The following is a 23,398-nucleotide window of genomic DNA, read 5'->3' on the forward strand; positions in this document are numbered from 1 at the left end:
ATCCGACTATAATTTAACTAAAATTAGATTTTGACCCACATTTAAAAAGCGTAAGAATATTTTTAACAAAATCTAATTTAAAAAATCAATATGTTTTAACATTTTTTGATAAGTAGTGTTTTAACATTTTTTTTTAGTGTACTTTAAAACTATATAATTGTATTATTTTTATTTTTATTAATCTGTTTTGTTATGAACTTTTAATAAGTAATGTTTTAACATTTTTATTTTAGCATCTTTCAAAACTATATAATTCTATTATTTGTATTTTTATTACTCTGTTTTGTTTTATTAATTATTTTAATATGTTTTGTTATGAACTTTTACTAAAAAATTTGTAATTCGTTTGAATAATTGTGTGATATATAATTCTTTGATAATTTTTTAATTATAAAACTTATTTGCTGTCAATTTACTAACTCAAAAATTCTATTTGTTTAAAACTTATTTGATGTCAACTTAAACCAAACATAATCTTGTGTATATAATTATTAATTATATACTTTAAAGAATACAAATAATCAAAGAATAAGAATCTAATATGAAAGGTTTACTTAGTTTAAATGAATGGAATTTTTGTTTATGAAAAAATATATAAAATAATTCATTAACTTAATAATTTCATATTAAACAAATAAATTGTTAGAGTCAATAAATTGACATCAAAGAAGTTTTATTGTATTTTTTTATCAAATAAGTATATATCACACAATTAATCAAATGAATTACAGAAATTTTATTAAAAATTCATACCAAAACAGATTAAAAGAATTAAAAAACTAATTAAATAATATCTTATATAACTTTATATCTAACATAAATAAAAATAATATAATTATATTGTTTTCAAATACACTAAAATAAAAATGTAAAAACACTACTTATAAAAATTTATAAAACATATTGATTTTGTAAATTAGATTTTGTTAAAAATATTTTTACGATTTTAAAACACGGGTCAAAATTTAATTAGGTAAATTACCGTCAGGTACGTCACATTTTAGTTGATGTAACGAGAGATTTAAACGGTCTCTAACATACACATCATTTTTTAGATATGAAATTAAACTCGTGATGCTAATTACATAACATCATAAAGTTGAGGGATGTTGACATGCATAATATATACTTCGTGTAGCTAAGTATACATTTGTTTAGTTTGCATGGTTAGCCATGTGATGGCCAATACTTCATGTAGTCAGCAATTATTTTTCCTATTTAAAATTATTATTGTCAACGATGATATGATATACTTTAAAAAATCTTGTAACTAAAAAAGTATTTTCTGAATTTTCTAAATTTTTTTGGAAATTTATGAATTTTTATTTAGTTCTTCTGTATTTGAATTTAATCTTATTTATTATTGAATTTTTAGTTCTTTTTTATTTTTATTTAATTTTTAAAATATTTATTTAATTTTTGAAATTCTTAATTAATTTTCTGATTTTATTTTTGATTTTGCTGAATTTTTATTAAATTTTCGATTTTTGTTTAATTGTCTAAATTTTTCTTTTGATTTTTATTTATTTTATTAATTAAATAATTATTTTTTGAAAAAAACTGACATATCATTTTTTAGCCTTTTCAACAGGTCAATTTTTTACTTTGGAGGTTTTTTATGATACAAATGTCAATTTGAAGGTTAAAAGTGTTAGTGAAAAAACTTCAAGGTTTAAAGTGCTACTAAGTGACACTTTAAAGGTTTTTTATGCGATTTTCCCTAAGAATAAGGGCAAAATAACTAATTTAAGATTAAATCACTAAAATTATAGGAAAAGGTATAAAACATATTAAAAATTATTGTAAAAACCAAGAAACTATATTTTATTTATTTATAGTTCCACATAACGTACATATTATTTTCTGTTAGTATATTTTTAATATCTAAAGTGGAATAGGAGTACTCACAGTAGACAAAATTTCTAGGATAATATTTTTAAGTTTTTGTCACAAAAATAGCATTTAGTGAGGAAAATAACCAAAAAAAATTTACCAAAGGATAAAAATACATTTATACCATAGGGTTAACTAATATAGACTTAGGGATTAGAGTTAATAGATGGGGTTTTGAGGATAGTGTTTTAAATTTTAAAAAATAAAAAAATATATATTAAAATTTTCAAAATAAAAAAAAAATATTTTAATCATTTTTCGTTATTGATGGTTAATTTTGTGACAAAAACTTAAAAATAGTCCATGACTATTTCAGAGAATTGTCCAACTCAGTATAATACTTCAGTTTGTAATACATCACAAATTAGCCCATACTATATCATCAAAACTCCAAATTGTTTCCCTAATCTTTTGTTGGGAAGTTTAATATCGGCCGAGTATAATGTAGAGAAATAAAGCCTAACTGAATTCAAATCATTAACTCAAACAATGGGAAGGAGAAGGGATTGCCGGAGTTGGAAGAGAAGGCGGCAGATCAGATGCCTTCGATCCGGGGAAAACCGTACAAAGATCCAGTGGAATGATGGAGATGAGAGAACACATTGTACGTGAGAGTGTATTTATATCGAGAAGGCTAAGATCATGCGCGAGAAGGTCAAACAATGAAGGCGTTAAGCACTACCAAAATTGTCGCCATCTTGTCAAGAAGTATCTCGACACTACTCTGGGCGTCATATGGGGCAAAGATCACCGTCCTTTTTCTCTTCATAGTAAGTTTTTTCATGACGTTCTTGTCGGGTGAATGAAATATATATGTAACAAGTAAAATATAGTGTAACCAAAGTTGACAAAAGTCAAGATGGCCGAGTTGGTCAAAGTAGCAAGCTGAACAGGTGCTGGTCCGAAAGGTCGTGGGTTCAAAGCCCATTCTTGACAATACATTTTAGTGTTTTTCTTTTAATCTTCTTACCACCTTTTATTATAGACACTTTTCACATTTTTTTTGTTTTGTATCCACCTTTTATCATAAACTAGTAATAATTGAGTTGAATTCTTCTGTAAACCAGGTCCCAAGCCAGAGGCTGTTGTCAAAGTTATGGTTTGTATCGCTGTTAGCAGTTAATCAAATAGCTTATTGATGTCAATCTGCTTGGCATCAGAGAGCTTAAACTTTATTCTGAATTTTCATATTGGTGATTTAAAAGATGGGACATGTTTAAACATGAAGTGATAGATCTTGTTGTGACTCAGTGGTAGAACCTATTCGGGACAGACGGTTGATGTTGGAAAGTGCCTTAGTCAAAGATGTGGCAAGGTGGTCAAGTGATTACGTAATCTATTTTGGTATGACTTGCATGTGAAAAGCAAGTGACTAGTTTTGGACATCTGTAATATTACGTGGGTTTTGTTCTGAGAAACCTTTGTTTCTAGGAAACCTTTAGATTATATATATACTAAAATGTTGTAAAGTTACAGACGAGGTGTGAAATATCATAAATCAAGTTTATATTACTACAAAGTGGTATCAGAGCACTTTTCTTAAGGGATCTGTGATGGAAACAGAAGCAAATTTCTTCAGCACACCACCTGTATTCGACGGTGAAAATTATCAAGCTTGGGCAGTTAGGATGACGGTTCATCTTGAAGCTCTTGATCTCTGGGAGGCTATAGAAGAAGATTATGAAGTGTCTCCCCTGCCTGAAAATCCCACGCTAGCCCAGCTTAGAAATCACAGAGAAAAGAAGACAAGGAAGTCTAAAGCCAAGGCATGTTTATTCTCTGCACTATCAGGCACCATATTTACAAGAGTAATGAATTTGGGATCAGCAAAAAGCATATGGGAATATCTCAAAAAGGAGTATCAAGGAAATGAAAGAACCAAGAATATGCAGATACTTAATCTGATTCGGGAGTTTGAGATTCAAAAAATGAAAGAAACAGAGACCATAAGAGAATATTCAAATAAGCTACTAAGTATTGTCAACAAGGTGAGACTGCTTGGCAAGGACTTCTCAGATGAAATTATTGTGGAGAAGATTTTGGTATCCATACCTGAAAGATATGAATCTAAAATCTCTTCACTAGAAGAAACCAAAGATTTATCCAATATCTCTTTAGCAGAATTGGTAAATGCAATGCAAGCTCAAGAGCAAAAACGATCAATGCGAGAAGAAGGATCAGTGGAAGGAGCTTTTCAAACAAATAATGAAACTCAAGAGGCTTTTTAAGCAAAAAGAGTTTCAGATAAACGTATGTACAAACTTAATAGTAATGAAACCTGTCCTCACTGCAAGAAGACAGGTCATGAAGAAAGAAAGTGTTGGTGGAGACCAGACATTAAATGCAGAAAGTGTGGTAAACTTGGCCATGTGGAGCGAGTTTGCAAGACACAACAAAAGGATGAAGCAAATGCTATGATCGAAGAAAAGGAAGAAAAATTGTTCGTCGCGACGAGCTTTGTAGCAGCTAACTTCTCAAGTGATTCTTGGTTGATTGACAGTGGTTGTACAAACCATATGACCAATGATGAGGAACTGTTCAAGGTCTTAGATACATCTATTACTTCTAAAGTAAGAATTGGAAATGGTGAATTTATTTCAGTTAAAGGGCAAGGAACTGTGGCCATCGAAAGCGTAACAGGTGTGAAGTATATTCAAGATGTTCTTTATGTGCCTCAGATCAATCAGAATCTACTAAGTGTTGGACAGTTGCTAGAGAAAGGTTTCAAAGTCATTTTTCAAGACAAATGGTGTTTGATACAAGATGCTAAAGGATGTGACTTGTTCAGAATTAAAATGAGAGCGAAAAGCTTTCATCTAAACCTTATGGAGGAAGACCATATGGCATACACAAGCACAATCAGTAATGCAAGTTTATGGCATAAACGGCTTGGTCACTTTCATCATGGTGGAATTCTTTATATACAGAAAAATAACATGGTAAAAGGAATTCCATTGTTGGAAAGTGAGTTAGGAGATTGTACAGCTTGTCAATATGGAAAAATCACAAGAAAACCATTTCCTCAAGCAACTTGGAGAGCTACAAAAAATCTGCAACTAGTACACACAGATGATGGAGGTCCTATGAGCACACCATCCTTGAATGGTAGTAAGTATTATATTGTGTTCATAGATGATTACAGCAGGTTTTGTTGGATTTACTTCATTAAATTCAAGAGTGAGGTAGCTAACATATTCTGGAAATACAAGGCTTGGGTGGAAAATCAAAGTGGTTGCAAGTTGCAGATTTTGAGGTCTGACAATGGGACTGAATACACAAATAAAACTTTTGGAAAGTTTTGTGAAGAATCCGGTATTGAGCATCAGTTTACAGCCCCATACAACCCTGAACAAAATGGTGTAAGTGAGAGAAAAAATCGAAGCATTATGGAGATGATAAGATGCATGTTGCATGAAAAAGAGCTTCCAAAGAATTTGTGGGCAGAAGCTGTAAACACTGCAGTATTCTTACTCAATAGGTTACCAACAAGAGCTTTGGATAAAAAGACACCATACGAAGTCTGGTATGGGTACAAGCCTAACATGTTTAATCTGAAGACGTTTGGTTGTCTTTGTTTCACTCATGTTCCATATGTGAAGCGAGATAAGCTTGACAAGAAGGCAGAACCTGGGGTGTTTGTTGGTTACAGTGATTTTTGTAAAGCTTACAGAATTTTTCATCCTCAACATGAAAAGCTTTTGGTAAGCAGAGATGTGACTTTTATGGAAGATAAACAATGGAATTGGGAGCAATCTGATTCAGAACATGTGCCTAGGATTCTACAAGACACTGGAGATAACATCGACGATATTCCAGTGAGAGGTACACGATTACTGTCTGACATCTATGATCATTGCAATATTGCTGTCTTTGAACCTGGTGAATATGAGGATGCTGAAAAGGATCACAAGTGGGTTGAAGCAATGAATGAAGAGCTTAGAATGATTGATAAAAATGATACTTGGCAGCTAGTGGACAGACCATCAGACAGAAAGATAGTAGGGGTTAAATGGGTTTATAGGACTAAATTCAATGCTGATGGATCTATAAACAAGCACAAAGCCAGATTGGTGGCGAAAGGTTATAGCCAAGTATATGGAGTGGATTTTTCAGAAACCTTTGCTCCGGTGGCACGGTTAGACACGATACAAATGATGATTGCATTGGCTGCTCAAAATACTTGGAAAGTATTTCATTTAGATGTCAAATCAGCCTTTCTAAATGGCTATCTTGAAGAATAAATCTATGTAGAACAGCCTGATGGGTTTAGAGTAAAGGAACAGGAGGAGAAAGTCTACTTGTTGAGAAAAGCTTTGTATGGTCTTAGACAGGCTCCAAGAGTATGGTACACAAGAATTGATGATCATCTTCAGAAGATGGGATTTGTCAAAAGTCAAAGTGAAGCTACATTTTATATCAAAGAAACAAGTAGTAATTTACTTGTGGTTTCCATTTATGTTGATGACCTGCTTGTGACAGGGAGTGATGAGATGGTAGTGGGTGCTTTCAAGTCTGAAATACTCAAAGCATTTGAGATGACAGATCTCGGTTTTATGTCTTATTTTCTGGGAATGGAAGTGCAACAAAGAAGTGATGGAATTATTATACATCAAAGAAAGTATGCAAAAGGGATTCTTAAGAAGTTTCAGATGGAAGATTGCAAGAGCACAGACACACCAATGAATCAAAAGGAGAAATTCAGCAAAGAGGATGGAGCTGAAAAGAAAGATGAAAATAAATACAGAAGCTTGATTGGTTGCTTGATGTATCTCACATCCACCAGACCTGACATAATGTTTTCTGTAAGTTCTCTCTCAAGGTTTATGCATTATGCCAGTGAATTACATTTTCAAGCTGCAAAGAGAATCTTGAGATATGTTAGAGGAACAACAGAGTATGGCATCAAGTATACATGTTCTCACAGTCCCAAGCTTGCTGGATTTTCTGATAGTGATTGGGCTGGATCTATTGATGATATGAGAAGCACAACAGGTTTCTGTTTCACTTTTGGATCAGGAATGTTTTCATGGTGTTCAAAGAAACAGGATGTTGTAGCTCAAAGTACTGCAGAAGCAGAGTATGTTGCAGCAAATGCCTCGGTAAATCAAGCAGTTTGGATTAGAAAACTACTTGCTGATCTACATATGGAACAAAAGGAACCAACAGAGATTTTTGTTGATAATCAAGCTGCTATTGCTATCTCAAAGGATTCTGTCTTCCATGGCAAAACCAAGCATTTCAATATCAAGTTGTATCATCTAAGAGAAGAACAGAAAAATGGAGAGATAAAGTTGGTGTACTGCAAAAAAAATGATCAAATCGCTGATGTATTTACCAAAGCTTTACCAAAAGCAAGGTTTGAATATCTGAGAAACAAACTAGGTGTTTCCAGGAACTAAGGCAAGGAGGAGATTTGTTGGAAAGTGCCTTAGTCAAAGATGTGGCAAGGTGGTCAAGTGATTACGTAATCTATTTTGGTATAACTTGCATGTGAAAAGCAAGTGACTAGTTTTGGACATCTGTAATATTACGTGGGTTTTGTTCTGAGAAACCTTTGTTTCTAGGAAACCTTTAGATTATATATGTAGTAAAATGTTGTAAAGTTACAGACGAGGTGTGAAATATCATAAATCAAGTTTATATTACTACAGTTGATTTACAGATACCAATCTGCTTTGCAGTCGTGTCTTTTTCTACTTTGCAACAAGAGTTAAACCTAGTCACGGATTATCATTGATGAGGTAAAGAGATGGGACATGTTTTGGACTGGATTGGGTATATAAGTATTTAGGTTTTGATTAGTGAGATAGAAAACAAAATTTTCACTATGGTTATGGCTTATACGTAGATCTCTCAGTTCAATTTTTATTTTTTTTTGTTTCTCTAAGTTCATTTTTAATTTGGATATTGATGAGGTTATTTGGTTTTAAAAGGTTTCTTCTTGCTCCAATGGAATAAGTGAGGTGACCGAGAGCTTTGAGGCTAATGGCTCCTAGAAGGTCGTTAGATGAATTGTTCTTTATTTTCATAAGTCATCTTTACTAATCTCGGACTAACTTCTTCGAATTACTTAAGTTATGCCTCATTATCAAATAAATTTCATGTTTTTTTTCTGTTGTACATTTGAGTCCCTGTGTTCTCCAAAATAATGATTCTCAAAGTACCTTTTAGTAAGCAGTATCTTCTTTTTCCTACTTTGATTTATGTGACATGATAGTTACAAGTCTTTACGTTTGCAGTTTTATCTTATTGTGACCTGTACTTACTAAGAGTCAATTACTTTCACAAAGAGTAATTGTAATAATTAGTCCACAAAACATCTTTTGTATTGCCTTCAATCGAAAAGCTTTAAAACAAGTCATTAGAGTTTTTCTCCTTATTCTCTTAGTTAAGCTTTAAAACAATTCATTAAAACTTCCTCAATATCTTAGTAGTACAAAAACTTTGATGATATATGTTATCATATGTTAAATGGTGATAAAGACCTGTACAGGACCACAGACAATGAGTCAGAAAACAAAAGACAAACAAACAAAAAGATAAAACTTAAGGAATGGGTAAGAATAAAGAACCCATAAAACACCCAAGAACATAATCCAAGTCTGACCAATAAGATCGCACATATGTGGATCAACTTCGGCATGTGAAGCCAAGTCATCAGTACAGTGTCTTTTCCCTTTGTACAACCCAACAAAAATAGGTATGGCCACACACTTCAATAATACACCAAGTCTTTACCTCCTCAATCACACTAACTTTAACCATAACCCCTCTATATATTAACTACTTTCAAGATTAACCTACTCAGTATAAGTATGTTAATTAAGATTCAAAAATATTAAGATGTATTAGAACAAGACCTAAGAAAGCCATGTCTCTTTTACTGACATAAGTAAGTGCAAAGATGTAGTTAAGCTAAAAGTCATGTCTCCTTACTGACATAAGAAAAAAGCTGTCAAAAAAGAAAAATCTTTCCTAAAGGAGATGTCTTTGTCTATTCCCAGCGAAAATATTATTATATAAACTTAAGAAGACTCCTTTGTCAGTGCCCATTATTCTTCATGCTTCTTAGCCTTTGTCTTCATCACTGTCCCCTTTTTCTTGCTTTTAAGATCTTTTCGTTGTTCGGTCTTGACAAGTCACACGAATATAAGTATGAAACAGCTACTGTGTGTCTTTTCACTCTATAAAGCGTAGCGCATTTTTTTTGTCAAGTCTATACTTCTGATCTGATTTCTTCTCTTAACTCTTTGTCACGTCTTGCGCAAAAATTATGATTCCAGAGCGTCAAGAAGATGTCAAGCGGCCACGAGACTGTGAATTGTGTCTCAACAAACACGCGGTTTGGTATTGTGCATCCGATGATGCTTTCTTGTGCCATGTTTGTGATGAATCAGTGCATCGTGCAAACCAAGTGGCGACAAAACACGACAGAGTTTGCCTTAAAACAAATGAGATATCTAATGGCGTGCTTCAAGGAACGGCACGAAAGCCGGTTTGGCACAGCTGGTTCAGAAGAAAACCAAGAACACCTAGAGTCCGTTGCGAGAGAAAGCCACAAGGGAAGGTAGATGATGAGAGAAGAAGAGAAGGCCCTCATGTTCCCGAGATTGGAGGCGAAACCAATGAAGAAGATGAGAATCTAACTTCTCTTGTGCCAGAGTTTCAGGGATTTATAGAGATGGAATTCTTCTTGAACAACCATGATGGTTCTGAAGAAACAATGAGACAATTCAACGTTGACCATGAAACTGATGAAATGGAAGATCTATGTTACATTGAAGAAGAAGGTAAAACCAATGGAGATGAAGCATGTCATGAACAATCTTTGACGAGCTGCAAGAATGAGTACGACATTAATCCCACCCTGGTTACAACAAAGACAGAAGAAAATGCAAAGCAGAGGAACTTGTTACTTAGACTTAACTACGAAAATGTTATAGCGGCATGGGATAAACAAGAATCCCCAACAACAGCAACATGGAACCAAAATGAGTTTAGCAACACAAGTAACTTCCAGCTAGTTCCTCCAGTAAGCTTTTTCTAATCTCATTTTGCTTTGTTATGAGAAAAAATGTTATCATAGTTTCAAAATATCAAATCCACCCCCAAAACTACAAAATGAACATATAAATATTTTGATGGCAGGGGATAGAGGAGGAGAAAGTAAGCAACAGAAGTGAGAGAGAAGCAAGAGTATGGAGGTACAGAGATAAACGCAAGAATCGTTTGTTTGAGAAGAAGATAAGGTACGAAGTTAGAAAGGTTAACGCAGACAAAAGGCCGAGGATAAAAGGTCGATTTGTCCGGAGATCTTTAACCAACGACTTCTAGGAATGGATTCTCAGATTCTTCTTTGACCGAGTTCTTGTCACATAATATCAAAGTAGAATAAACAAGAATTCGGATACTAACGAATTCTAGTCACATATTATCAAAGTAAAATAAACAAGTAAATATCTACTAATTTTCGAGAATTATTTGACAAGAAAGGATTCAAAGGTAAATTTTAACTAGTAAAAGGATTTCTTGTAGGCAAAATTAAACACATTTTCAAGGGATATATTTTCATCTCATTTTTAGCCAAGAATGACTAATGCAATAATAAACTGATAATAGGCCTGGTCGTTTAATAAACGCCTGCTACAGCGGCAGCGGTTCAAAATAAAATCTCTGATCACGGCAAATACATCACAGTCGCGGCAAAAGAGATTTTCTTTTTTTTTTCAGTCGCTACAGACAATAATAACCGGCAGATGCAACACTAGAAATAACAGCAGCAGCAACTCTGATTTCCTGTCTCTAATCGATCTTTGGCGACTGACGCGACGGCTGATATAATGTAAAATTACTTCCGTCGTAACTTTATTTATTGTCACTGACGTCAGTTGCTGCTGCTTTAAAACGAACATGCGTAATATCGCCAATATACTCAGAATAGCATATATATTATAAATACTAGGTGGCTCTCATGTACACATATAATATTTACAAAATATATAAACGATCATAATTGTTTGATATTTCATTTTCAATTTTATAATTTTTAATTCATTTTAATGTAATTTATTTTTATAAAGTTAAAGAAGATATTTTATATATATATATATATATATATATATATATATGTATAATTTGTATAAAGTTAAAGAAGACATTTTATATATATGCAATTAGATCATTCTTGTTTCATGATTCTAAATAGGCTAAAATCAGATTAATGTTTTACCTTTCATTTAGTTTGATTTGGTATTTTGATTTATAATGTATTTTCGTTAGATTATGTATAGTTTGCTATATGTTAATTTCGAAAACATAGTGAACATCACTGGGAATATTTTAAAATTTCATGTACGTATATAAATATTAAAATATAACTAAATAGTAATAGATTATTAATATATGGTTTTCACTTATTCATTAGTTTTGAGTTATTTGTAATTTATATGCATGAAAGTAAATACAAATATTCTAAATAATAATATGTTACTAATTTAACTAGACCTCTGTTTTTAGTATAAGAATTTGGATCCATTCAGTTACTCATTATTTGGGATATTTTAATTTAAGATATATTCATTTGAAATGAACCATAACTATTTTTGTTCTAGTTTAACTATAAACTGATTATTTTGTCATTTTGTTTGGTTCTTGTTTGTAGATTTGAAAATATCTCTCTTTTTTTTTAATTTCTTACAATTTGATAAATGCTATTTTGTAAAAAAAAATACTTGAAAAGTTATATTGGATATCTGCAAGAAAATCTCAGTTGTATGGTACACTTTTTGATTTAGGGTTTCAAGACATATCTTTAAGATTAATCATCTGCCTGATATAATATTCTTCATCAAATCCAACCCTCATAGATGCTCCAACTTAATGGAAATACTGCATAAGTATGAGTCAGCCTAATGACAAATAATCAATGCTTCAACTATATATTTCTTAGCCAAAACACCTGCTGAAGTGAGAGCTCGGGTAAATATTCATCTTGGAATTGAGAAAGAAGGAGATGTATGTAAATATCTATGTTTACCTGAACATTTTGACAGAAAGAAGAAAGACTTGTTTGCATATACAGTGGATAGAATAAAGCAAAGATCCATCAATTGGTACATGGCATGGAAGGCTAATATGTTGCAATCTTTGTCATGTTTTCAACTACATGTATGTCTGTGCAAGAAAATACAGTCAATACTCACTAGTTTCTGGTGAAACTCAAAAGAAGGAACTAAAAATATTTGATGGGTCTCTTGGGACCCTCTTACCAAACCCAAGATCTTAGGAGGTTTGTGATTTTGTGACATCCAGATTTTCAACCATGCCCTCGTGGCAAAGATTGTGCGGAGGTTAACTACAAGCTCTAATTGCTTACTTTCCTGCATCTTTTTAGAGAAATATTGCCACAGTCCCTCTTTTCTTAACATCTCCATAACCTCCTCCTTCTCACATGTCTGGAAAGACATATTCCTAGGACAAGAAATCATACTCAGCCATCTAGGAAAGCCATCGTAAATGGCAAATCTAAGAATGTCTAGACGGACACTTGGATTCTCCCAACCACCAATCTCAAACCTATTGGACCAATTCAAATCAAAGATCATGACATTATAGTCTCAGAAATTTTATCAAGAGAAACCAGAGAGTGGAGTTCACCTCGTATAAATAAACTGTTCCCGATACTGCCGGCCCAACACATTCTTCTGAGCATTTGTCGCAGTTTGTTAGGATCAGAGGAAGTTATAACATCCTGGTTTATGAAAAGGTTTAAAAAGATTTATTTGGCTACTTATGTCACTAAAGTACATTTATCTTTTCCCGCACACAATCGTTTAAAACTCTAGAGTTTAGCATGCTTGAGCCGATATGTGATTCGCGATATCGTGCAAGTGAGGCCAAAAAATGGGGAAACGTCACGTGGTGATTGCAGGGTTAGTAAACAAGACTTTGAACCTTCGAAAAACTAACGCACCGTCTGTCGCACATAATGTGTCCCACGGCCGAGTGAGCGGGTGTGGGAGGCTCATTAGCTGTGGGCGATCAGAGCTTTAGAAATTGTATCAGAACCAAACCCAACCGAATGTGGAGTCCTGTGAGGGCTCACACTAACATGGGTAACAATCTTGATGTGCAACGAAGACATTGCATTCTTTGAGAGGGGGTGAATTGTAACATCCTAGTTTGTGGAAAAGTTTAAAGAATTGATTTGGCTACCTATGGCACCAAAGTGCATTTATCTTTTTCCGGCACACATTCGTTTAGATCTCCATAGTTAAGCATACTTGAGCTAGAGTAGTAGAAAAATAGGTGACCTATCGGGCAGTGAATCGCGATATCGTAAAAGTAATACCAAAACACGGGGAAATGCCATGTGGTGATTTCAAGGTTAGTAAACAAGACGTTTGAGCCTTCAAAACATTAACACACCATCCGTCGCACGGAATGTGGCCCACATGCCGAATGAACGGGTGTGGAAGGATCATTAGCCATGGATGGTCAGGGCTTTACAAAAGTATTTATATGGGTTCTGCAGAAATCATTCAAAATCTTATTACTACTCCCTCAACTTAGAAAAGACCCGACCAATGAGCTCACTCTCGGGAATGAAACCCACCAATGACCTCACTCTCGGGAATGCAACCCTTAGATTGGAAGAAACTATTCGGTCTCCTATCTCATGTCTAAGATAAATTATTCCAATGGAAAGTAACACAAGATTCTCTACCCACTGGTGATAGTCTACACATAGAGGTATTCTCTCACTAATACGAACGATTGCAGATGTGGTGCACATGAAGCTCTGCTAGATCTCCTTGTTCAGTGTGCCTTTGCACAAGAGGTTTGGAACCTAGGTCAGTGGTCTTCACCGTTCCTTTTGAACCAGTGTCTCTCCTTCAGACTTCACTTCTAGCATCGCTCAGTCACATCGACTTGACACAGCTTAGACTGTCTACCAATATCTTTTACTGGGCCATTTAGTGTGCTCATAACCAACTTCTTCTCCAAGAAGAGCCTCTTCCACTCGAGACATCTTCCCCAAAGAAGAACATGCAGCTAGAGAGTGGGAAAGGGTCCATCTCAATCAATCACAGCCTGTCATGCGATCAATTCCATCCCCACCATCTCAACATGATCGTTCGATCTCCATCATAGGCAACATGGATTCGGCCTGAAAGCGAATTCTTCTTCAGCAGGCATTCGATGGATCTTCTCTAATACCCATTCATCTGAGATAAATTGAGGTTCCATCTACCAGTTGCATGCATCGTCTCCCCTCGGCGGAGGCTCTCGCGGTTAGATGTGCCTTACTGCATGAACTGTCTCTCAACCTCACATGTAGCTGGTGCCAATCATATTCTCAAGTGCTCGTTTGTGTTATCAACCAGAACCAAGGATCATTGGAACCTTTTGGAGTTCTCTTGTACATCTTCTATTTAGTTTCATCCTTCTCGACTTATCGGGTTTTGTGTATTCCTAGATCTCTTAACGAGCCTGCAGATCAATTAGCAAGGCTTTCCTCTGTAATAAGACTATTTTTAAAAATTATTCTTCTTGAACCCTATCTAATTAAGAGAAATTGCAACTTATAACCTCTAAAATACTATAATGAGTAAATGGACATAGCAACTTAAATGATATGATATGTAATATAGTATATAGAAAATGGACATCATATATGACGCATCAGAAGATTGTACTAAACAAAATATGAGTAATTGAGAAGAAAATGAAGCGATGAAGGCTCAAACAATGGTGATGGTAGGCGGAGAGCGGCAGGGGTTTCGTTTATGTCGATCGCGTGAAGGTCAGTGGTGGATTCATTTATGTCGTTTGCATCCCACAATGATCAATACATGAGGCTGATTATCAAACTGTTCATCTAGTTTGACTGATACTGGAATGTGAACATTTAGAGAAGATGAACACTTACATTATGATGTACTATTCTATTTTATTAGGAAAACATAGAATGAAAAATTAATTATGTTTCTTCTCTTTTGATTTTTTTTGGGTTCTATTCTATTAGCTAAACATTCTAATGGTTAACAATTTTACGATTTATCAAGCTACAATGAAGATGTGATCCCGAATTTAGGAAATATGGACAATGATTTGCATGAAGTATGTTTTATTCAGTTTGGGAAACATATACTATAAATGAATCTATATACTCTCTCTCTCTCTCTCTCTCTCTCTCTCTCTCTCTCTCTCTCTCTCTCTCTCTCTCTCTCTCTCTCTCTCTCTCTCTCTCTCTCTCTCTCTAGTATAATATTTCACATTGTATTGATAAGCTCACGCACGGGAAAAGAGAAAGCTGTCCACTTTTATACCGAATGATCACACATATCAATATATAGCTTTTTTTTTAATTTTTTTTATTCATGTACATTTCACTAACTCGTCCTATAACTAATAAAACCATTTGTGTTTCAAAAAAGAAAGGTCAAATTAAAAGTTAACTCCAAGTATATTAAAAACTTATTCAATCAAGTAGTTTAATGTTTTGGCAAAAACATTTGAATTGACTAACGTAGGAGCATCTCCAAAAAGACTCTATATTTTGAAGTTTGTTAAACTCTATATTTGAAGTTTCAAGGTGTTCTTCTCCAAAAGCAAAAGTTCAAACTGAACTTCAAAATTATTTATATTTTACACTATGTTATTTATATTTGTCAAAACTTCAAACTAAACTTCAGACTATTAGTGTTTTTGTAATATTTAAATTTGTGTAATAATTATATCTTTATGTATATTTTAAAAAAGTTCTTTTTATTAAGTTTCTTTTGTAATATTCTTGCTGTCTAATTCTATTTAATTTATTTAATTTTATGTGTCAAAATTGAATTTATAAAAACATATTTGAAATATTTATGATGTATAAATTTTTTAAGAAATAAAATGATAAACGAAAAATACTTAATAATAATAAGTGATGTGTAATTAATTGTAAGGATCAAATTGCAAATAAAAAGATAAAAATTCAAATTTAAAGTTTTGAGTAGTGATATTTGAAGTTTCACTTCTCAAAACTCTAAATTTGAACTTTTTAATTTTCATTTTGGAGAAGAAAAAACTCTATATTTGAATTTATAGTACTTTTTTTTGAGATGCTATATAAATATCAGTGAATCATTTAAAACGGTTTCAGACTACAAATCAATAAAAAACATAGCAAAATGACAACTCTTAAACACTTAAACACTCACCACTCCGCTACTATTTAAACATATACAGCTTTATTCTCAACGGAATGTTAAAAAAAAAACTTCATTCTTAACGTTTTGTTCAAAATTTCAATCTAGTAACAGTTTTTTTTGTTGTCAAGGGTAAAGTCTACTACATATTTTATTATTTTAAGTTGAAGAAATGAACACATTTTCAATTCATATCTGATAGATAAACTCGTTTATATAATAATTAGTTACAAAAGAATATCCAGAACTGAATTATCACACATATCAATATATAACTATACTCTTATTTTTTTCTACTATGTACATTTCACTACTTCATCCTCTAATTAATGAAAGTATTTGTGTTTCAATGAAAGATCAAATTAGAAATCTACTCTAAGTAGATTAAAACTTATTCAAATAACTAATTTACTGTTTTGGCCAAAAATATTTTGAATTGACTGACATAAATGCAATAAATATCCGTGAAACATTTAAAACGATTTTAGACTACAAAATAGAAAAAACATAGCAAAATGACAACTCTTCAAGTCTTAAACACTCACCTCTCCACTAATATTTAAACATAACCCAGTTTTTTACAGCTCTATTCTCAACGGAAAGTTTTTTTTTTTTTTTTTTAAATTTCAATCTAGTAACAACTTTTTTGTCGTCAATGGTAAAGACAACTACTATGTACATTTCACTAATTCACCCTCTAGTTAATGAAAACATTTGTGTTTTAAAAAGAAAGGTCAAATTAGATGTTAATTCCAAATAGATTAAAAACTTATCCAAATAAGTAATTTAATCTTTTGGTGAAAAACATATGAATTGATTGACGTAAATTAAATGTGAAAAGTATAAGTGACACCTTTAAATTGGTTTCAGACTACATATCAAGAAAAAACATAGCATAATGACAATTCTTAAAGACTTAAACACTTACCTCTCCACTTTTATTTAAACATAACTCAATATGTTTACAACTTTATTCTCAACTGAAAGTTAAAAAAAAAAACTTTATTCTTAATGATTTATTAAAAATTTCAATCTAGTAAAAACTTTTTTGTCGACAACGTTAAAGGCAACTACATATTTTTATTTTAAGTTATTAAAGCGATGAACACATTTTCAGTTGATATCTGATAGATAACTTCTTTTTATAATACTTTGTTACAAAAATATATCCATCAGAACCGAATTATCACACATCAATATATAAATAACTATACTCTTAATTTTTCTCTACTATGAATATTTCAATATATAAATAACTATACTTTTGGCTCGATCTAGTTCTAGATTCAGCTCTTCATCGATTTGCGTGTCTCTTCAAGTTTGTCATTTTTAAATCTTTTCTTTTGTTTCTGTCGAGCTAGTAGTAGGGAGTTTCACAGCTCGGGTTATCTAGTGAAATGAGTTTGCTGTATCGTCCTCTTCTTTAGGGAGATTCATGGCATTACTTGTGGTATCTTTGTGGGTTCCTAAGTTCTTCTTGTGCATCTTGCATCGTACTTATCCTCTAAGTCATTCTCTTCTTCTAAAACATTTATTACTTATATTTTAATTAAAACACTAGATCTCGACCCGCACAACCGTGCGGGTTTCTTATTTCTATACTAAAATATTTTAGTTTATATAACAAAGTTTACCAATAACTTAATGTAATTTAGTGTTATATATTATGTAATTCTATAATAGCTATATTTACATGGCTTATATATTATTACTATAAATTTTGTATTTTTATAACAAAAATTATTTTGGAAACTTTATTATGTATCAATATTACTTTACATACTTTTTTATTTAAAATTTAAAATTTATATGAAAGCAAATTAAATTGGATCTATATAGTAGAGAAGAAATTTTTTGAGATACTGTAAAGAATTTCTTTTAAAGAAATACTATAATACATTGTACATCAACATAAGTTTGTCGTAAACATCATATTTGAGAAATACACTAAGTTGGATAAAATATCTTCTTTTAATTTGAAATAAAAATAAATTTTTCTAACAAAATCTTTGTAATTTTTATTTTTGAAAATTAATCAGCTGAAATTTTTATTATCATTGAATATATAATTATAATACTCTGTATAATTTTAAATTTTCATATATAAATCAAAACTAAAATAAACTTTAATTTCTAATTATAGTTTATGATAAATAATTTAAAATTAATTACTTTTGTATATACAATTTAAAATAATTCTGAAAATATTTTTAAAAGATTTTGTTTAGAACTTTCTTTAAAAAAAATCATTTGTATTCAATTATAAAGATAAATACTATAATATTATAATTACTTCATGTAAAATTTAATAAAATTTTAAGGAATGGTCCAGATTAAAACCAGTATATGGTTGAATCCATAGAAATGTATTTTAAAATATTATATATTTATCAGTAAATTTTTGTTAACACAATATCTTAATAAATATTGATACATGTATAATGTATAACATAAATAATAATAATAATAACATGATTTTTGATTCGATTTTATTATTTGCATGGTGTAATTCTAACATGATTTTATTTGCATAATAAATATTAATTATTATTATTATTACTAATTAGATCATATGCAGGTATTAACTCTAGAATAATTAAATGTTATTATTATTAAGTATATTATAAATGGTTCTATGCAACTATAATTATATATTGATGGAATAAATATATTTTCGAAATTATCCATATCTAATAACATTTTGATGAAATAAAAAGAGAATTAAATATCTTGTTAGGATATTGTTATGAAAATATAAAAAATAAATAATGTAAGCAACTTTTTAGGAATGGTCCATTTAAAATATCACACATTAAAGAAGTCATGACTTCTCTTTTAATAGTATAGATTAGGAAATAGACTCCTTTATTTACCATTTTTATTGGTTACCAAGTGTCATTAGGATTTAACAATTTCAATAACAAATAGATTAACATACAAGACCACATCATGGGAAGAAATATGCATTCATATACTTTCATACACATAATATTTCTAATAACTAGGAGAAGATGAATGTAGGAGATGGATCTAACCATCCCACAAGGCCCAAGGAATAGAAGGCCTGACCCGGACCAAGGGAAGCGACGGCTCGGATAGTCGGCTTAATAGGTCAGTCTCTCGGCTCGCCTCTAAAGTACCTTGAGTCGGTCGTTGTCGACTAAGAGGTATCCGGCTCGGCGACCGCTCGAATGAATGCGGGCCTTTCGGCCCAATAAGGAAAGCTCGCGAAGACGACATAAGCTAGGTCAAGAACGACACATCAGAGGACTATATAAGGAGAAGGAAGAGGAACGAGAAAGGGATCCGAAATCATCTGACTAACACTTGGCGGCTAGATTAGGGTTTTCACATTTGCTTCATCTTGCCGTTATTTGTACTTTTCCGGTAGCTCTCCGAGTTACCGGCCTCTTCTCTGTCGCACTTTCTTACCTCTTGTAACCGACTGATTGTCTCTTCCGACCATAATAAAACGTCTTTGTTAAACCCACATCTTCTTTATCACTGTTTTCCGATCAAACAGTTGGCGCCCACCGTGGGACCTTTTTAGCAAAGTAACGTTAGTACTATGGTTGTCAGCAACGACAGTTCTTCGTCAGGCGAGGAGCGCGAAGCTCTCGAGGTGATGCCGGCTCCCGAGGTAACACCTACGCCTACACCAGTAACTCCGCTACCCCCTCCTGCGTCCATGGAAACCATCTTGGCACGCCTCGCCCTGCAAGAAGCGGCGCAGAAGGCGGCGGTCGACCAAATCACAGCGATAGCAAAAATACTCGCCCCTATCGCTGCAAACGCCGAAGCTTCAACGGCGCAGTACCGTCGACACCTGTTCGCCACTGAACGAACCACCAACGTAGCACCTGCGCGGGATAACAACAACCAGAGCGCCGGTAACAACAACCAGAGCGCCGGTAACGACATCAACGCAGACACCGCAAGCGAGCTAGCCGCGTTGAAACAGTCGGTCCTCGACATCAACTCAAAGATCCACCAGGTGACGACCTCGGCGCCCCAAATCGAGCACGTACTCGCGGAATCTCTTCGCACACCCTTCACGCAAAGGGTCACCGGCGTACGGCTCCAGAAGATGGAGAAACTTCGTCTTCCAACCTTCAAGGGTCTCTCCGACCCGTCTACTCATGTCACGTCCTTCAACATAGCGATGCGACGTGCAAATCTGACCGACGAAGACAAAGACGCCGGCTTTTGCCAACTCTTTGTCGAAACCCTAGAGGGACCGGCCCTTACTTGGTTCACAGGCCTCAGAGAAAACTCCGTCGATTGTTTCCACGACCTCTCGACGGCCTTCCTGAAGAATTATATCATGTTCACCAACCAAGAAACGACCGTGTCCGACTTGTGGAACCTCACTTATACCAGCGGCCAAAGCCTCCGCGACTTCATGGAGAAGTTCAAGGCTATCGTCTCGAAAGTTGATATTCCTGATCCTATCGCTGTCGAGTCTCTGATGAACACTTTGCACGTTGACTCCACGTTCCGTCAGGATCTTTACCGATACCCGACGAAATCTGTGTCTGACGCCATCCCTCGCTCGAACAACTTCATCCGCATGGAAGAAGACACAAGGGCAAAGTTTGCAAAAGAAGCAGCAGCGAAACAGCGACCCGCCCGAACAAACGACACCCGCCATGAGCCCCGCCAGCACTCATCCGGTGGGAACACCACTCAGAAGCGAGGCTACGTTAGCTCGGTCGACGACGAGGAATCGCCAAAAACAGCAGCCGTCACGCGAGAGAAAGCCTGGAACCACTGGGATCGAGACTCCGCCTCGAAGCAATCAAAGTCGTCCGAACCAGCGAGTTCAAACTCCGAGGAGCCAAAGAAATGGTGCCTCTACCACAAAAGGGATTCCCATGATACGAAAGAGTGCAAAGTCCTCATCGGGCAATTTTTCGACGGGATCACTAACGGGACAATTCAAATGCCCACCTCTCCAACGACACCGAAAAACACCAAAAGTTGGAGTAAGAACAAGGAGAAGAAGGAGAAGAAGGCACAGAAGTCTCAGCAGAACACGGCCCCTAGCGAGGAAAGAGCGAGCCCTGAGCGCACTCCTGTCAACAACGTCGGCCCTGCCAACGATTCATCAGAAAACGAACATCCGCGTCGCCGGCGACGAGTGTAAGTCATACTCTCCCGCCCTTGTGACTCCTCTAACGACGACTCCTCGACAATGCAACCAGATTTACGCGACAAACTGAGCAGCAAAGTCGAGCAATCTCTCACTTCCCCGACAACAGACAAAGATCTGCGCACCCTATTGAAGCGAAAGAGCGCTACGAACGAACACGTAGGAAGCGCCGACCTCCGCGCGACCATCTCAAAATCCAGCGCCAGGAGAATAGGTCAAAACGGCGACCTTCGCGACCAGCTCAATTCAAAGGCCGCTGACCTGCGAATCCAACTCAACCGTTCAAAAGGGTCCGATCTGCGACGACGTCTCGAATCAAAAAAGAAAAAGCCCGCAGAAACTCTTCAATTCGAGAACACAACCGATGATTTAAGGAAGCAACTCGAATCAATGCGAGCTACCCGCAATCAGCACATTAGCGTAATCATGGGAGGATCACCTCCTTGCGGCGACTCAGTTCGAGCTGTCAAAGACTACAAACGACAAGCCACCACCTCCAAGAAGTGGCCGCCTCCAGTCGAAAATGATCACCAGATCACTTTTTCGGCACTAGATACCAAGGGCGTCCATACGCCACACAACGATCCTCTTCTCGTCGACCTCGACATCGGAGAATGCTTAGTCGCAAAAGTCCTTATCGACACCGGCAGCTCAGTCGATCTCATCTTTCGCGACACACTCGACAAAATGGGAGTCGATTTGAGAGACATGAAGCCTTCCTCTCGCACGCTCACTGGCTTCAACGGAGCCTCGGAGCAAATGATCGAGTTGACGCCAGAGCTGGAGCAAGACCTCATCCTACCAAGTGTAAACTGGATCCTCCACGTCGACGGTTCATCCACGAGTAAAGGATCAGGAGCAGGAGTGCAATTGCAATCACCAACAGGAGAACTCATTCGGCAGTCATTCAGTTTCGGTTTCGCGGCATCAAACAACGAAGCTGAGTACGAATCCCTCATCGCGGGGCTCCGTCTCGCCAAGGCGGTGAAAGCCAAACGAATCAGTGCTTACTGCGACTCTCAACTCGTCGTAAGCCAATACCTCGGTGATTACGACGTCCGCAACGAAAGGATGGACGCCTACCTCAAACTCGTCCAGGACCTTACGCGAGACTTCGAGTTCTTCGAACTCACGAAGGTTCCTCGCGGAGAAAATGTTTGTGCTGACGCCCTCGCCGCTCTGGGAAGCAAGCTACACGACCAGGTCAAAAGGACAATCCCGATCCACAAAATCGAGAAACCAAGCATTGACACGAAGGCAGAACAGGCCGCCATTATAGCAGCGATCAACGACGCGATGGACATTGACGAAGTGGAATCTCCCTCGCCAGATGATCACCCAACAGATTGGCGTATGGAACTCATCGATTATCTCGCGGAAGGTTTACTGCCCGTCGAAAAATGGGACGCCCGGCGACTGAAACGACGCAGCGCACACTACGTCGTCATGGACGGGGAACTACACCGATGGACTGCAACAAAGGTACTACTCAAGTGTATCGCCGGCGAAGAAACGAGACTCGTCATGCCCGAAACACACGAAGGAGCAGCAGGCAACCACTCGGGCGGGCGAGCTCTCGCACTAAAAGTTAAAAACCTCGGATTCTACTGGCCAACCATGAACGCCGACTGCGAGACATACGCGCGCAAATGCGATAAATGCCAGCGTCACGCCAAAACCATACACAGCCCAACGGAGTTTCTCCACACCTTGACTGCTCCATACCCATTTATGAGATGGGGAATGGACATCATTGGTCCGATGCCGGCATCCCGACAAAAGAAGTTCATCCTGGTCCTCACCGATTACTTCACCAAATGGGTTGAAGCCGAAGCCTACGCCAGCATAACCGACAAGGAGGTACAAAACTTCGTCTGGAAGAACATAATCTGCCGACACGGGCTCCCATACAAGATAATCACGGACAACGGTTCGCAATTCATCTCGCATCATTTCAAGGGCTTCTGCGACAGATGGCGCATTCGACTCAACATGTCGACACCGAGAAACCCGCAAAGTAATGGTCAAGCCGAATCGACGAACAAGACCATCATAGACTGTCTGAAGAAACGACTCGATTTAAAGAAAGGTTGCTGGGCAGACGAACTAGATGGTGTCCTGTGGTCTCACAGAACCACTCCTCGCGGAGCGACGAAGA

The 23,398-nt window shown here is 35.6% G+C and overlaps 3 protein-coding genes across 4 annotated transcripts; all 3 read left to right on the forward strand.

Annotated features, from left to right (window-relative positions):
* The first annotated feature begins 3,446 nt into the window (after nucleotides 1–3,446).
* LOC103868749 lies at nucleotides 3,447–4,121 on the forward strand. Its single transcript, XM_009146822.2, has one exon. The coding sequence runs from the start codon at nucleotides 3,447–3,449 to the stop codon at nucleotides 4,119–4,121; it is 675 nt and encodes a 224-aa protein (XP_009145070.2).
* A 4,189-nt stretch (nucleotides 4,122–8,310) lies between these two features.
* LOC103868662 (zinc finger protein CONSTANS-LIKE 8) lies at nucleotides 8,311–10,400 on the forward strand. Of its 2 annotated transcripts, XM_033292099.1 has the most exons (3): nucleotides 8,311–9,046; nucleotides 9,162–9,925; nucleotides 10,042–10,400. In XM_033292099.1, exons 2-3 carry the CDS (start codon nucleotides 9,167–9,169, stop codon nucleotides 10,225–10,227), a joined length of 945 nt encoding a protein of 314 aa, XP_033147990.1. In that variant the 5' UTR covers nucleotides 8,311–9,046; nucleotides 9,162–9,166; the 3' UTR covers nucleotides 10,228–10,400. The 2 variants fall into 2 exon arrangements, with proteins under 2 accessions (XP_033147990.1, XP_009144991.3); XM_009146743.3 differs by having other exon boundaries at nucleotides 8,311–9,925.
* Nucleotides 10,401–19,656: 9,256 nt separating this feature from the next.
* On the forward strand, nucleotides 19,657–21,234 carry LOC117134350. Its single transcript, XM_033292625.1, has one exon. The coding sequence runs from the start codon at nucleotides 19,657–19,659 to the stop codon at nucleotides 21,232–21,234; it is 1,578 nt and encodes a 525-aa protein (XP_033148516.1).
* Nucleotides 21,235–23,398: the final 2,164 nt, after the last annotated feature.

The sequence above is a fragment of the Brassica rapa genome, chromosome A05, assembly GCF_000309985.2.
Source record: "Brassica rapa cultivar Chiifu-401-42 chromosome A05, CAAS_Brap_v3.01, whole genome shotgun sequence".
Taxonomy (NCBI): Eukaryota; Viridiplantae; Streptophyta; class Magnoliopsida; order Brassicales; family Brassicaceae; genus Brassica; species Brassica rapa.

Bases quoted from the DNA above. Each gene is read 5' to 3' on its own strand.
- LOC103868662 (XM_009146743.3), top strand. From the start codon at position 9,167: ATGATTCCAGAGCGTCAAGAAGATGTCAAGCGGCCACGAGACTGTGAA. The intron at 9,926-10,041 runs GTAAGCTTTTTC...TTTTGATGGCAG, and splicing joins ACTTCCAGCTAGTTCCTCCA to GGGATAGAGGAGGAGAAAGT.
- LOC117134350 (XM_033292625.1), top strand. From the start codon at position 19,657: ATGGTTGTCAGCAACGACAGTTCTTCGTCAGGCGAGGAGCGCGAAGCT.
- LOC103868749 (XM_009146822.2), top strand. From the start codon at position 3,447: ATGGAAACAGAAGCAAATTTCTTCAGCACACCACCTGTATTCGACGGT.